We start from the raw sequence: 15,763 nt of genomic DNA on the forward strand, positions 1-15,763 counted from the left end.
TCAAAAAACCCAAAATAAATAAATAAAGACAGACAGACAGACAGACAGACAGACAGAAAGAAAGAAAGAAAGAAAGAAAGAAAGAAAGAAAGAAAGAACGAAAAGAAAAGAAAGTCAAAAGTAGAGTCATTAGACACAGAATATACCCTGGACACCCCCTGGAGCCGGTTCAGGATCCCCTGCCCCACGCTGGACCTCTGGAGATTTCTGGGAGCTCCAGGAGCCTATGCTACTCAGTTCCCATCTCTGTGGAAAAAACTGAGATGAACTTCTGAGGAGCTGAGTGTAGTGGTGTACAACTTTAACCCCAGCACTTGGGCACAAGGTAGGCTGGTCTCTTCGAGTTCAAGGCTAGCCTGGACTTTATAGAGAGTTCTTTGCCATCCAAGGCTGCACAGTGAGACTCTGTCTCAAAAACAGATACAAACAAACTTATAAGGGAGGCATTTAATATGAGCAGCTCAGGGTTTCAGAGACTCCAGTCCATGGCCAATTAATGTTATTGCTTCAGGGCCTGTGGGAAGCACTTCCGGCCTGTGTATATGGTAAAGGAAACTACTCATCCTCATGGTGATCAGTAAGCAAAGACAGGAAAGTGTTTAAGAGCACCTCTTAATGGCCTAGCTTCCTCCTCCTAGAACCCACTTTCCAAAGACTCCATCACAGCCCAGCTGTGCCACAGGATAAGGATCAAACCTCAACACACAGGCTTGTGGGACACTCATCCCTGCCACAGCAGAGACCCAGCTGTCTAGATATGGCCTTGGACACCTACAGCAGGAATGGGCCTTCCCCTGAGGTGTAAGGCCACTTGAAACTGTTGTGCCCATGAGACAGCCTCATTATTGGTACTTAGCAGCCCACTGAAGCACTAGGGATGACCATAATTGAGTGTATCCATGGAGGAGGGGCCATGGAACCTCCCATAACACCTGAACTCGGATAGTTTCAGTATAGTTAATGGTCCTTCCTTCTTATGGCTTTGGAAAGTCTGGAAGTCAGGGTATGAGAAAGGCCCAAGGAGTCTAATTATTTTCTCACTTTGCTTAAGCAGTGGGCAGGAGAATAAGACCCTATTTGATACAAATGTGTAAATCTCTTTATTGGAGTCTTAGTCACACTGCCTTCCTTTAATGGCTTTAAATGTATTTTATTGGATTGGTAAGAAGCTGCCCAGGGGCCAGGGCCAGGCAGCTGTCTCTGGCAGCTTGGTTCCTACAGTTCTGATAGCCTCTCTCAGCCATAGACAGCACTTTTCTTTCTTGGTGGCACATTAGGCCACACTGTGGGGGAATCAGCAAAGGGGGCTAGCACACAATACATACTCCTGACCGTGAGTCCCATCCCGCCCTCCCAGGCTACAGCATACCATCGCCTTCACCCCCACAGAGTACTGTGCGGTGTGGTTTCTGTTTTCTGAAGCCACCTTGCCTTTAAAACTTTCCCTTTTATCAAAGACCTGATGACAGCCAGATGTTCTTACCTGTGAGAACACCTCTGGATGCTATCAGTGAGAATTGCAAGGGGAATGTGAGCCTGTGACCACAGAGATCAGAGAGGTCACAGCAATCCTGCCCAAAATTCTTATTGGAAATACTTCAGAGGGTGTCTTACATGTTCCTCACGGCGTAGGCAGATTGACCTCGGAAAGCCAGTGCCTCATAGCCTCAGTCCCAGGTCTGAAGGCATGAGATGTTGTCAGCTTCCTTGTTTCCTGGGCTGCCCACAGCAAACCACCAGTGCCAAGGCCAGAAGTCCAAAAGCAAGGCGTCAGCAGTCCATGCTCTCTCTCAGGGGAAGGTCTGCTCTTGCCTGCTCCAGCTGTGGGTTTTGCCAGTGATCCCTGGTATATAGACATGGTACTCCAATCTTGACCTCTGTCCCCAGTTAATGCTCTGCCAGGGGTCTCTGTTTCATCTTCTCAGAAGGTCTCCAAACACTGGATTCAGGGTCACCTTACTCCAAATAACCTCATCTGAACTGATGGCCTTTACCAAAATGCCATTTTCATCAATGGCAAAGGCTGTATCTAATGAACACACCGAGGTTCCTAGGTGAGGTGATTAAGGTTGAAATGGTAGTAGTCAGAGCACCCCGCCTGATCCCACCTTCATTATATATGTGTCTGTGTGTCTGTCCTTTCTTCATTCTCTCGTCACCCCAACCAGGGTTCTGGGATATTGAAGTAGCTAGGACTGCACCTTGTGTCTGTAAGGCTGAGCCCATGGTCCCATGCTGGGACCATGCCTAGTGTCTGCTGAGGTGCTACCCAGGGTAGACAGTGCCCAATGCTCCTCTATCCAGCACCTCTCAGAGTCTGTGTTGGGGGCTGCCCTGTGCCTCATAGGTCACTGAACAGCCAGCCTCTTGGACCCCTTCCCACCAGATACCAGCCGTCTCAGCCCCTCCAGCAGTGAAACTGAAACCATCATCAGACACTGACTTTAGGAGGGGATTTGTGGATTTGTGGTCCACGGCTCTGTGGACCAGAGATTTTGATCACAAGATGAGGGTCTTCCTACCTAGGACTCCATGGGCTTTGTCCATGCTAACTGCTGTGTACTAAATCTCGACCACAGAGCCAGTGTGTCTGTTCACCAAACTGCTGAGTCTGCTCTGGGGCACTCACCTGGCACTCTGCAGGCCTCAGGTGCTGCCAGGACAGTTCTGTTTAGTCTTTCCTCTCTGTAAACAAACTGGACAGATGTTTCATTTTACACACACACACACACACACACACACACACACACACACACACACACCACAACATGTGTGTGGAGATCAGAGGACAACTTGAAGGAGTTGGCTTTCACCTCTCACCTTTATGTGGGTTCCAGGGATTGAACTCAAGTCATCAGGCTTGGTGGCAGACCTTTACCCACCAAGCCATTTTACCAGCCATGAACAGACTTTTTCAAAGGGGAAAAGCTGGGTTCATTCTATGCATAAACCCTGGATAATCAATTTTTTTCTATGCTAAATGTTTTTGTTGTTAAAATAAAATTTCAAAGACTCAAGTCTATATTTGCTACCAGATTTGGTTACTTAGTACTAACCTAAATTCTAGGACTTCTTCACCTCAGATTGTGTAAGCTAAACAATAAGCAATAAGACTAGTTATGGCATTTAAATTTGGGAGGGCAAGACAAGGAACTCAGATGTTTGAAAGAAATAAATGCAGGCTGGTAAAATGTCTCAGCAGGTAAAGGCACTTGCCCAGCAAGCCCCTAGCAACCTGAGTTTGATCCCTAGAAGCTAGGGAGCAAACTTCCACATGTCTGTATCTTACCCCCAACATATATGCACTAATACACGATGATGATGATGATGATGATGATGATAAATGTATGAGAGGCTTAAGGTCCTGAGCTCTTATAGCCAGAGCATGCTGGAGCTAGGCTTGAAACACTATCTCAGTCTCTCCACTGGCCTGGTGTCCATCTGCCGTCTTTCATCAGACCCTCCTCCCCCTTGCTCTAAGCATAGGATGTCAGCACTTCCCCCACAGATGGGAGTATAGAGTAGGGCAGAGTCGGCATTGAGCGGGGATAATTCCTTATTTGTGCTTCTGCTTCCTGAGAGCTGCTGGGTTGACCTTTTGGGAGCGCTGGCCTCTTTCAGACACTTACAATCACACAGGCAGACAGCGAACAGGAAATCCCTGCAGGAATGTCGGACTCTGGAGGGCAGGCCCAGGGCCAGGGCTCCATGGGGAGAGGATTCCTTTGCCTCATCACTTCCCCTGAGGGACATATGGCAGGGCCCTGTGACCACAACATCCCAGAATGCCCCAGAGTGACAGCAAGAACCTGGCCCAGGATAGGCTTCTCAGTGTGCTTGGTCCTAGCCACCCTGTGTGGCCAGAGTTGTGTGAGATCCAGACAGACTTGGGATCCAGAAAGATTGTAGAGCATGCACTGTGAAATGTCTGATCAAAGTGATAAACAGGAATCAGCTCCCATTGAAGACTGGAGATGTGCTCTACAGTAGACATGACACCAGAGTTTAGAGAGCTTCTGGAATTCAGGTGACTCATGACAACGTCCATCTATGCCTCTCAGAAGTCAGTGAGGCCCCTGTGGGCTCTATGTCTCCCTCTAGGAGATGGGGTTTCTCTGTATAACCCTGGCTGTCCTAGAATTCCCTATGGAGACCAGGCTGGCCTTGAACTCACAGAGATCTGCCTGCCTTGGTCTTCCGAGTACCAGGATTGCTGGCATTAAATGTCTGCACCATCATGTACAACTTAAGGCATTTTTTATGATTTATTTTTAATCATCTGCATGTGTATGTGGTGGGGATATGTGCACACAAGAACAGCTGCCTACAGAAGCCAGGAGAGGAAGTCAGATTCCTAGGTTAGCCATCTGACATGAGTGGAATTTGGGTCCGTTGCAAAAGCCGGATACACTCTTAACCCCTGAGCCATCTCTCTAGACCTCTCCCTCTAGGTCCTAGCGGGCCCGCTCTTGTAGAGCGCTCTCCCTCTCCTCAGACAGAACGTGTATCAGTTTGTGTGACCTCAGTTGTCTACTTCCGCTGCTCAGCACCTTGTCTTCTGAGGCAGTGTTTCACTGAGCCTGAAGCTTGTGGCTTTGCCTAGACTGGCTGGCAGCAAGCCCTAGGGATCCTCTCTGCCTCCCCAGTACCAGATTACAGGCACTGCTGCCATGCACAGCTCTGATGGGGTGCTGAGGACCTCGTGTGTATACAGCAAGCACTTTACCGTCCGGGCAGCTCTGTAGCTCCAGGACGCACAGTTTGATTTTATGATGCCTTCTGCTTCCTTCTCCAAAGTATTGTAGACTTTAAAAATAAATGAAGTCTAGCTGAACAACTTGAGTTATAAACCCCGTGCCACCTTTAGGAGACCATCCCATGCTAAGGTGGAAAACAGCCTACAGAAGCTGGCTCCTCTGGCTGGGGGAACACTCATGGTAAGCAAGGTCCAGCTCAGGGGAACCAGCTCCCCCATGCACACCTGCCTCACTCTGTCTTCAGAAAACAGAATCGCTCCTCTACTCCTCATTATCACATTCCCCAATATCCATACTAGCACTACTCATGTTCTTACCTACGAGGAAAAGTTATGGTGTCTCTAGTGAATGTCTGTGGCAGGTCGAATAGCCAGGAATAAGTGGCACAGGGATGGCCTTCTCATGCACACAGTGTGACAGGTGACTCAGAAGCTCTGTCTCCAGGTGGCTTCCCTTGCCTGCTGCAATCATCCTGCAAACTCAGGAAGTTCCACACAGGAAGCCTGGGGCAGAGGACGTGGGAGAAGGAAAGAGCCAGGTACCCCACAGGGCCTGACATTTTTAGCAGGCCAACAAATGAGGCTGCCTTGAGTCTTGGAGTGTGCCATTCTTGAAGGTAGGGGGGAAGGTTTGGGCCATTTTCAGGATGGAGCACAGTTGCTGGAAGTGTTCCAGGGAGCACATGGGGAGGTCTACAAAACCAAACAGCACCAAGTGGGGAAATGGGCATCTTTGACCAGAGAACAATACTTGGGGATTCGGGAGTTTTCTTAGAGGAGTTCCTAATTACCTGTTTCTGGTAGTGAAGCTCCTCCTCACTTCAAATGGCCAAGCTTTGGGATCCGGCTGCCCCTTCATTGTCTTAATGCCCACGAAGAGGATTAAGATACTCTTTACCTTTTAATTCAACATCTCTCCTCATACCCTTGGAGAAGGCACAAACATTAAATTCCCTTGGTTTGGGGGCGGGGGAGGAGCTTGTTAACCCTTTGAGATGGTCAGGGAGGATGAGAGGCCCTGGGGGAAAGATCCACCTGCTGGCTTCTCCTGGAACAGCACAAGTGCCCCAGGACTGCTGTGGGACACCATCCTGTGTGTAGGAAAGGTGACTTATCGTCCCTTCCCAGCCTTGGGATGCCAAGAGCTTCCGAATCAGCCAAAGTGTCACCACTGTAGCCGAGACACAGCGCCACACCCTCCGCAGTGATGCCCAGGCTGTCTCTGCTCTGAGAGGCAAACAGAAAGCCCGTGTTTTGGGTGGCCACACACTTATTCACATGTGTGCATGCACACATACACTTGTGTACACACAGATCCACTTATACATATGTGCAGACATAAAGATGTGCACACCCACACTCACACATGTGCAGACGCACTGCCTGCACATACATATAATTGAGCATGCATACCAGGCCCACATATAACACATATCCAGACTTGGATAACTCACGGTCTGGAACCCTTGCTCTCACCAATTTTGGTTCTCATCATAGGCTTCCTGGTGACTTCAGGCTTGCTAGGAAGAAGCTGATCAGGAAGGGAGCCAGGCTGCTGGGACACAGTCTAAGCCTGTTCCCATTTCAGTGCCCAGTCCACCTGCACCGAACCTGAGGCAGCCCTGGTGCCAGGGCCTAGGCACTTTGAAGGCCACCTCCGTGGGTTAGCAAGGGATTGGGATGGAGACTTGCACGTGACAGGACTCTAGGACCAGGGGTAGAGGGTGACAGACACCCCACAGCTAACATGCTGAACAGGTGCACACGGCTGGGGCACAGTGTCAGCAAGCACCGGGCGCTCCTCAGCCACAGAGGCCAGCTGAGGGATGGGAGCTGCAGGGCACAGCCTCTGCCTCTTCAGGTATTCTCGGCAAGTGGACATCTAGACTCTGCCAGGGGTGTGAGAGGATGAGGAAGCCTGGGGCAGCCCTAGCTGATGAGGATGCCAGGCTGACCTACACAAAGGGATTGGAAGTGAGTTCCCTGTGTGGGTATCAGGCATCACACAGACACAGGGTATGGGTACTGGTGCCCATCAGTCAGTGAGGTACGCCCGTCAGGTCTTGCCCACCACCCTGCTAAGCATCTGGGCCAGGGGATTGGAGGGAGGAGACTTTCCTGCTGCTGCTTCTGTTTCTGGTGTGAACACATGGGAGGAGAGGGGACTGATCAGAGGAACATCTCTTTCAGGTGGGGAACCAGAGTCTGCAATTCCCATAGCCAAGCCCCAAATAAAAGCCCTGTGTTATCTCTGGCGTGGGGAGGACACTCAAGGTGTTGATAGAGAGGCGCTCCCAAGGGGCTCTGTAACAGCACAAAGCCTGAGGGCAATTTTGCTGTCTCCCTGCAGTCCACCCTCTCTTTCCTGTCAACTGATGCCTGTTTTTGTTCCTTGAAGGTTAATGAATATGGAGGTGACATTTGGCTCTTGTACTCCCCTGACTTCAGGTGGAGCACAGCCCTGCTGAGCCTCGAGCACAGCCACTTGAACTGCCCACCTGTGTGTCTTCTTTCCCCATCCTGTAAGCACTGGCTGCCCCTGGCTCATCCTGGAGCTGTCTACCATACCAGGCCTCTGGTATGTGGCGAGAACAGCTGTGCACTGAGGAGACAGGCAGGCTTGTACTTGGGTTTGAGGCTGTTCCTGGTTTTCGTTTTGTTTTTGAAAATCCAGTGACCAAGACCTAGCTCCAAGGCAGCTCTTCTGGGCTTGAGCTCATTGCTCTGGCTAGGGCAGGCTGCTACCTCCTGACTCACCTTCTCCATGGCAGTGGCAGAGCCCCCAGGGTCTAGTGACGCCAGGGGAAGTGTCCGCCCCATGCATTTCTGTGCCCTTCTGCTTACGGAGTGCTGGATTTGCATTGGGACCTGCCTGGGCAGCCTTTGGGGCAGAAAGGCTGAGACCTGAGTTTGCTCCTTGGGACATACATAGAAAGAACTGAATACCACAAGTTGCCCTCTGACCTGACCATACATGCCAAACAGACAAATGAATTTAAAACATTTTAAATGTTTTCTATATAAACCAAGCTAAGGAAACAGAAGCTTTACAATAAAATTCAGTGCAACATTGCCAAATAAATTATTTTTAAAATTTATGTACAGCCCAAGTTTTATAGTCTTGGAGACCAGAGTTATTCATCCATTCACCCATCTAGCTATCCATTCACATGTCCATCCATCCATCCATCCATCCATCCATCCATCATCCATCCATCCATCCATCCATCCATCCATCCATCCATCCATTTATTCATCCATCCATTCACTCATCTATTCATTTATCCATCCATCCATCCATCCATCCATCCATCCATCCATCCATCCATCCATCACTGCTGTTTGCCCTCTGTGAGGTGAGCAGTTGGTGCAATCTGGGAAAGGGGTGGACTATCTACTATTCCTCCATACAAAGAGCCCTGCACATGCCATGGTAGGTAGTTAAGAGGTGTGGTCATTTTGATTCCGAAGAATAGAGTAATGGAAAGTAAAGAGGTATCTTGATGTCAAGGAAGGCCCCACCCTCTGTTTTCTTCACAGGACTCGCCACAGACCAAGGACAACCCATGCTCCACTGGCCTCTGAATCCCCTGAGCTCCACACTTGAAGAGGGTGACACAGAATGGGCACTATCTTCCAACTTTGCTCTTTACTTGGGACAGGCCAGCACCCAAACCTTGGCTTAGGTCTAGGTGGCTCTGAGAGGGTCATAGTAGGCTCCACACCCATGGGTTCTAGTTGGTCTAGGTGTGAGTCTAGGTCTAGGTGGTCAAGGGAGGTTTTCTTGACTGAGGTGGAAGGGGCTGGAGGTGGAAAGTGATTTTCCACTATGATAAAGGAGCACAGTAAGGCACTGTTCCTTCTGCCATAACACTGATGTCCACCAAACTGTCTGTCCTCCCCCTAGGCCATCCTAAGGCTCCCCCAGAGGTCTGCTATGGCCTTCTGCAGCACGGCACTCACACTAATCTCAGTCATGTCTAGACTTCAGACCTCAGTGACTGGAAGGAATCTTTCATGTGATCTGCAATCCCAAGTCTGGGTATCAAGTTATGGAGGCTTTGAGTTGAGCACCAAGGATGCAGTCACTGGAGCCTAGAGCCAGGGTGGGTCCTGCATGTGGGTGTCCGGTCTGGGCTCTGTCTGTATAAAGTACAGGCCTCTACACCCAAAGCCATGGCTGCTGGAGCCTCTGCACTCAGAGAGGCCTTGCATTCTCTGCCTAGGCAGCCAGGAATGGGTGTGATGTTCTTTAGTTCATTGTCTTCTCAAACAAAGTATCTTCAGGCTACTCTCCCATGCTAAGGACAGACACCTGCCTTAGTGGCTTTTGGATGTTTAGACATGGCCTACTTTTTATATTAACACTTTACATAAAATAACACAGCATAGACCCCTCCTTTTCTAGAAGATGCTTTCTGGCATTTATATGTTTTCTTATAACCACCACATTATGCCAATTTTAAGGCCCGCTAACAGCTGCTAAAGTTCCTGATGAACTGAACCCCACTTTGTCTCCATGTCTAATGTTCCATGATACATGCAGTAGAGAGGGCACTTTGAAGTTATTTTGTGTCCCGGCAAATCAGAAAAACTCTTTGGACTAATCTTGCCAAGGTGGGTCAAGCAGGAGAGGGGAATGGTAAACTTAACTCCTTTTTGGGATTAGATGCTCAGGAAGGTGCAGGATTCTTACCCGGACAGCCCTTGGTGAAACCCCTGCAGGATGCTGCAGGAGGGTGAGAAGGGAGAGGCTTGGGTCACTTCATCCAGCTCCCTGAGCAGCTGTGTGTCTGGCTTTTCCACAATGGTCAGTACCACAGGGTCTGTTTCTTCTGCAAGGTCATCTCCAGGATCATAGAGTGTTTAAGGGCTGGGATACTGTGCTTCCAACAAGCAGCCACCCATTTCCTTCTGACCCCTCCAGCCCTACCCTTGCCCTGCTTTCCCATGGGACAGCATTTGCCTTCTTAACTCTCCTCGGTTCCCCAATTACTCCATGAAAAAGATCCATCCTACTGATCCAAGTGATCTAACAGTGGATCCGTTAACCCTCACTCAAGTTACTAAAACATGAAAATTGCTTTTAAAGCAATACTGCTAGCATGTCACACACACACACACACACACACACACACACACACACACGTACACACACAGTCAAGCCTCCGTTCAGGCTGGGTTCTTTCCCCTCTCTGCATGTGGCCCCCATGTCAGGAAGGTAATGTTGTACAGACAGATACTTTCCATGCTTGCTTTGGCACAGGACAAGATAATCCAACTCCTGTGGCTGTGCAGTTTTACATGGACTGGACACCATGGGGGACAGCTATTCTAAGTTCCAGAGTTCACTATCTGTGCTTGGAAGGAGTGGTGTCTTCTAAAGTGTCTGACCTCCCCTCAGGCTGCTGACCCTCTTCCCTGCAGGTCAAGTCCACCCTCCCTTGCAGCACCTGCCACTGTGGACCCTTGGGGCAAGCCCCCTTTGAGTATTTTTGAAGGAGGATCTTTCTTTTCCCTGAGCCATGGGCCTGTCTAACCAGAGAAGAGCTTGCATCCTGCTCCCCCTTCACACTGGAAATCTGTAGAACCAGGAAGGAGGAGGGGTGGAGTGCCCAAGAGGGGCATGCACAGCCTTTGAGCGTCTGCCCTGTCACCTCCCTGGGCCCCCTGCTGGTCTTGCCCAAGAACCATGGACTTGCTATTTTTTATTTTGATGAACAACGGGAGCCGAAATGTCTTCCAACTTGACAAAACACAAAATTTAGGTGCTGAGAGAGATACTTCAATTTCAAGCTTAAAGATTACTTTGGGTCCCCCAGGACTCAGAAGCAATTTAGAGCTGACACCCTGAACAAGAGCAAGGTTAGAAGATTAAGACCAACTGCTGTTTGGATAAATGGCTGGTAATTGCCCATATCCGCAATTATATACTGGCACATAATTCCTTTTCCGCTACCTTTTTCCTCTCCTGTGTCCCGTCAGGCCTGATGCGGTAGGAGCCCACCTTGGTTTTCTTCTGTCGGGCCTTGTTGATGTCATATTCCACCTCGTCCATCAGGGCCCTGCATGCTAAACAAGACAGACGCTGTGGTCAGGGGAGGGGAGTAGCATGGGTCGAGAAAGCCCCTGCTGCACCCGTGGGTACAGAGCTCCTGCAACCACAGATGTGCATGGACTCTGGCTGAGAGACCGAGGATCCCTGCTCTGCAGTACCCAAAGACACCTGGACCAAGACCTGGGTCCTTTATGTCCTGGTCTTTTCCTGTTCATTAAAAAAAAAATATGTTTATATTTCCTGTGTATAAGTGTATGTCTGTGTACCCTGTGTATACCTGGTGTGCATGGAGGCCATAGGACTGAATGAGCTGCTGGGTGCTGGGAACCAAACCTAGGACCTGTATAGCATTCTATCATTGTCTTCTGTCTCTTTCAGTTGACAAATGAAATCCTTACTAAAGTGAAACAAAGAGATTTTCTCCTGAATTTAGGAAACTGCCTTGCCTCATAACAGCGGGAACCAAACCTGGGTCTTCTGTAAGAGCAGCAAGTGCTTTTAACCGTCGGACCATCTCTTCAGCCCTACTATTCTGGTCTCTCAAACCGTATGTTTTCCCTTGCATGTAGGTGGCACTGTGGTGACTTGAGGGAAGCTGCTGGTGCTGGCAGAGCCCCTCGGGTGGCTTTGCTTTGGCCTAGGTAGCCACCTACATCACAGGAAGGCATTGTCCATCTCTACGTACTCTGAAACATAATTCTTCGGGGCTCTCTGGATGATCTACACCACCTGAAATCTTTCTCCCGTCCTCTCGGGTGCTCACGATCCAGCTTGAGATAGATAAGCTGTTACCTTAACAAAGCCTTTGGTGCCTCCAAAGCTTTCCTTCAGCTGTACCGGAAGCCAACTCTGGATTCCTTGTCCCTGCCTATCTGTGGACAAGACGTCAGCACAGCAGCAGCAGCAGCAGCTTTGGGGGACATTGAAAAAACTCAACAGGGAAAACCCAGGACCCAAGTAATGTGAGCAGACACAGCTGCATGCCAGTCTAGATGGCTCATCAGGGTGGTGAGTGACCTAGAAGCTGTCCGCTCCACCCTGGATCTCTACCCTGGGGTCTCCTTGCTGGAGTAGTGTGACCTCACATGCCCAGAACTAGCTTCTGGCACTGGAGATCTGCCCCTGGATCAGGCGCTCTTCTGATTGTGCACCAGAATGTAGCAGCTGGTGGCACGGGCTGGGCTAACGAGGCAGAGATGGGTCATGTATGGAGGTAGCTGGTGGCAGTGTGTTTGCTGCTTTCCAGTCACTTTCTAGGTAGATGTTGCTATGGCTCTACAGTGGCGTGGATGTTGCCCTGTGGCTATTGCTGGAGCTTCTCTGTCTGTGGGCCAGAGCCATTCCCTGGTGCCTGCACATCCAGCTCAGCGGCGCTGAGCCACGCTCAGCCACGGACTTGGAACTAAGGCATTAGTGTCACGCAAGCCCAGCTACCTATTGATCCTGCTCATGACAGCCAGGTCAGAATGGGCTGCTGCCGGGCATTGTACCATCGCTGGACCAGCATACAGCCGCACCATTCAACCTCATCTGGTTTCAGAAGCTAAACAGGGTTGGCCCTGGTTAGTACTTGGATAGGAGACTGTTACTGGATGGTAAATCCTGTGCAGTTAGCCTGAGACCTCCAGTGGAATGGCTGGGGTTTCTCCTCAACCGTGGTCCATGAGGATGGAAGGTTTGCTTGGCTGTGGTCACAGATGTGATTCAGTTGATACTATGCTGAGACGGCCTGTGAGGCTGAGAGGCTGCCTCGGGCTCTCATCATCATACTGCTCAGGTCATGGAATGCAAGTGCCCCTCCCGCTGATGCCTGCTGGCTCTACGGCTGTTTATTCTGGAAACGCCCAGAAGGGCCAGCTCACACTTGGTCCTTCTCTGCCTACTGCTAGAGTGAGGATGCTGGCTGGAGCCGGTCTTAGGCAGTCAGGTGCAGGATACAGTAAGATGCCTGGTGACGAACTGTGGGGCCAGCGCCTCCCAGTGGGCTTCCACGTCCCTCATCCTGAAGAGCCAAGGAGAAGAGAAGGCATTCATGGAGGGTAGTGAAGGAGCAGGGTTGGTAGAACAAGGATGAAGGATGGCTTTGCACTTTCCTGTCTCTCCCAGGAAGGACGGTGGCTGTGTCTTGAACCTTTTTAGCCAGCAAGCCTCAGGTCACAGTCATCCTCCCTGGGGTGGGCTGTGAGCTGGCAAGGCAGGAAAGGAATCCTGGCTTTTGGGACCATGGGGGTCATTGGGGTGTCCACTGTGGGGTACAGGGCTGTCACTGGGCAAGTGTTCTTCTCCTAGCCCATCCTGCTCCTCTTCCTCCCCTCCCAGGGACTAACCTGTGTGTGACCTACTCACTGCATCCTAGGGTCTTAGGATCTCAGCGTTGCTTCCACATCTAGGCCTGAGAAGAAGCCCATAGGCTGAGGCAGCCTGGGGCTGGGGCATTGAGGGGCTACCCAGAAGGCTACGGCCCCCATGGGGAGGACCCACAGCTATGATTGGAGAAGACACCATTAGCTCCCGGAAGGGACAGGATGGGTGGGAGGGGTACCTCCAGCACTGCCATGCCATCCCTGACCTCCCCAAGGAGGAACGGCTCTTTGAGAAAAGATCATTTTAAATTTCTGCCCCAGGTCACAGAACATGTTAAAGGAGAGTCACATCAGCGACCTGGGCTCCATATTTCAAGTCCAGCATTAATTTAAATGTTAATCTGAAATCTTCACATAAGCCACTGGAGTTTAGAGTTTATTAAAGCAGACGGCAGGAGTGGAGCCTCACGGGGGCCCTGGCGGGTCACATTGCCTGCCAGAGGGCAAGCCCCCCGCCCAGCTGGGTCTCCCCATCCTTTCCACGCTGCAGCTCCTCCTCTCTCCCTGTCTTCCTCTTTCTCTCTCAGAGGAAGATTTGAAAATGGGGACAGGAAATTCAGGTGACCTCCTGGTACTTAGGTGATGGGCCATCTCCAGACATCCACAAGTGCAGACCCTATCTATGCGTCATCTCCCAATGCCAGCATGGCACACAGCCTGGACTGGACCCGGCAGGAGAATTTACACACTAAGAATAGGCAGGCGTCGACTCAGGGGCTGCTGGCTCTTTGGTGCTGTACTTTCTGGAAGCAAAGGGATCTGAAGCTTGACACTGGCTACCTTCGAGGTACAAGGAAGTCACTGAGCATAAACCACAGCCCTACCTGGCAGGGGTGCACATCTGCCTGTGAGCTCAATCCCAGAAGAGATGCCAGATAGAGAGAGGCATCCAAGGACAACACTGGTACCCAAAGACACCTGGCCCATTGGGAGACAGGACCCACAGAACTTCCTGAAGCCTTCTAGGACAAAGAGCATGGGTTGAGGTGGCTACTAACCTCTGAATGATCAATGACTTTTAAATTGACATGGACTATCCCAACAAGAAGATGTACTGGCAAGCTCCATCCCTCTGCAGACATTTAAAAGATGGATGGTCAAGCCTGGGGTCAACCTCTGTGCCAACAGACACCTGAGCACCTTTACTTATGCTAAAATTGCATCTCACTGGGTTGAGGATCACAGTTCAGAATGCACACACTTAGGGATCAAACTTGGAGTGAGAAAAACCACTGTCTTAGTTAGAGTTTTATTGCTGTGAAGAGACACCATGACCACAGCAACTCTTAGACAGGAAAACTGTAGCTAGAGTTTTTCTGCCTGGCCCACAGTCAGGGCAAATCTCTTTCACCTGCCAGTCCCACAGCTGCTCAAACCCGACCAAGTAAACACAGAGACTTATGTTGGTTACAAACTGTATGGCCGTGGCAGGCTTCTTGCTAACTGTTCTTATATCTTAAATTAATCCATTTCCATTAATCTATACCTTGCCACATGGCTCGTGGCTTACCGGGATCTTCCCATGCGGCTTGTCATGGTGGCGGCTGGCAGTGTCTCTCTCTCAGCCTTCCACTTCCCGGAATTCTTTTCCCTGTCCCGCCTATACTTCCTGCCTATCCAATGGCCAATCAGTGATTTATTTACTGACCAATCAGCAACACACTTGACATACAGACCATCCCACAGCACTTCCCCCCTTTTTTTTTTTTATAAATCACTGATTGGCCATTGGCTAGGCAGGAAGTATAGGCGGGACTAACAGAGAAGAGAATTGAGAGAACAGGAAGCTGGGTGAGGGAGACACTGCCAGCCGCCACCATGACAAGCCGCGTGTGAAGATGCCGGTAAGCCACGAGCCATGTGGCAAGGTATAGATTAATAGAAATGGATTAATTTAAGTTATAAGAACAGTTAGCAAGAAGCCTGCCATGGCCATACAGCTTGTAAGCAATATAAGCCTCTATGTTTATTTGGTTGGGTCTGAATGGCTGTGGGACTGGCGGGTGAGAGAGATTTGTCCTGACTGTGGGCCAGGCAGGAAAACTCTAGCTACAAATGGCGCCCAACATGGGGCAAGATTTTCCACCTAAAAACTGAGAGAAAAGATTCTAAAACAGAGCTAAAAACAGCTTCCTAATTGTCTCTCTCAAATGAGCAGCAACTGCCGGTTTGAGCTACTGGTGGGTTCCTGGTGTGCATGCTCGACCTGCCTGCCATATGGCGGGAACGAGGCCTTTGCAAGTGGTACTTTGAGCTGCATGGTGGATTTAGCCTTTGCTGGTGCAGAGCAAAAGGGGAGGTTTCTGGGCTACACGCTGCTTGGATAAAAGCATAGACCCACGATAGCTCCCAGAGCCAGCGGTAAAATACCATGGCCATGTTGGGAAGCTGAGGTGGATGGAGCCAGCAGCCACAGCTGCTGCAGTTTAAAGCGATAGATTCACAATAAGACAGATTCAGATGTAATAGTTTACAATATATGTAAAAGATACGTAGGCTTAAAAGAGACAAAAAAGGTGATATATACAGTTACAAAAACAAATACATAGTTTTAAAAAATAAAGTCTTTAAAGAGACAGTAAAATT

General features: G+C 50.0%; 1 protein-coding gene across 1 annotated transcript in view; it reads right to left on the minus strand.

Moving 5' to 3' along the window:
* Window positions 1-10,814, minus strand: part of Cnpy1 (canopy FGF signaling regulator 1) — a 35,942-nt gene extending 25,128 nt beyond the window's left edge. The window contains exon 1 of the mRNA XM_059256651.1: window positions 10,716-10,814. Coding sequence (XP_059112634.1) covers window positions 10,716-10,814 — 99 coding nt within the window. The remainder of the gene's footprint in view (window positions 1-10,715) is intronic.
* Between the last annotated feature and the right edge of the window lie 4,949 nt (window positions 10,815-15,763).

Source organism: Peromyscus eremicus, chromosome 3 (genome assembly GCF_949786415.1).
Source record: "Peromyscus eremicus chromosome 3, PerEre_H2_v1, whole genome shotgun sequence".
NCBI lineage: Eukaryota > Metazoa > Chordata > Mammalia > Rodentia > Cricetidae > Peromyscus > Peromyscus eremicus.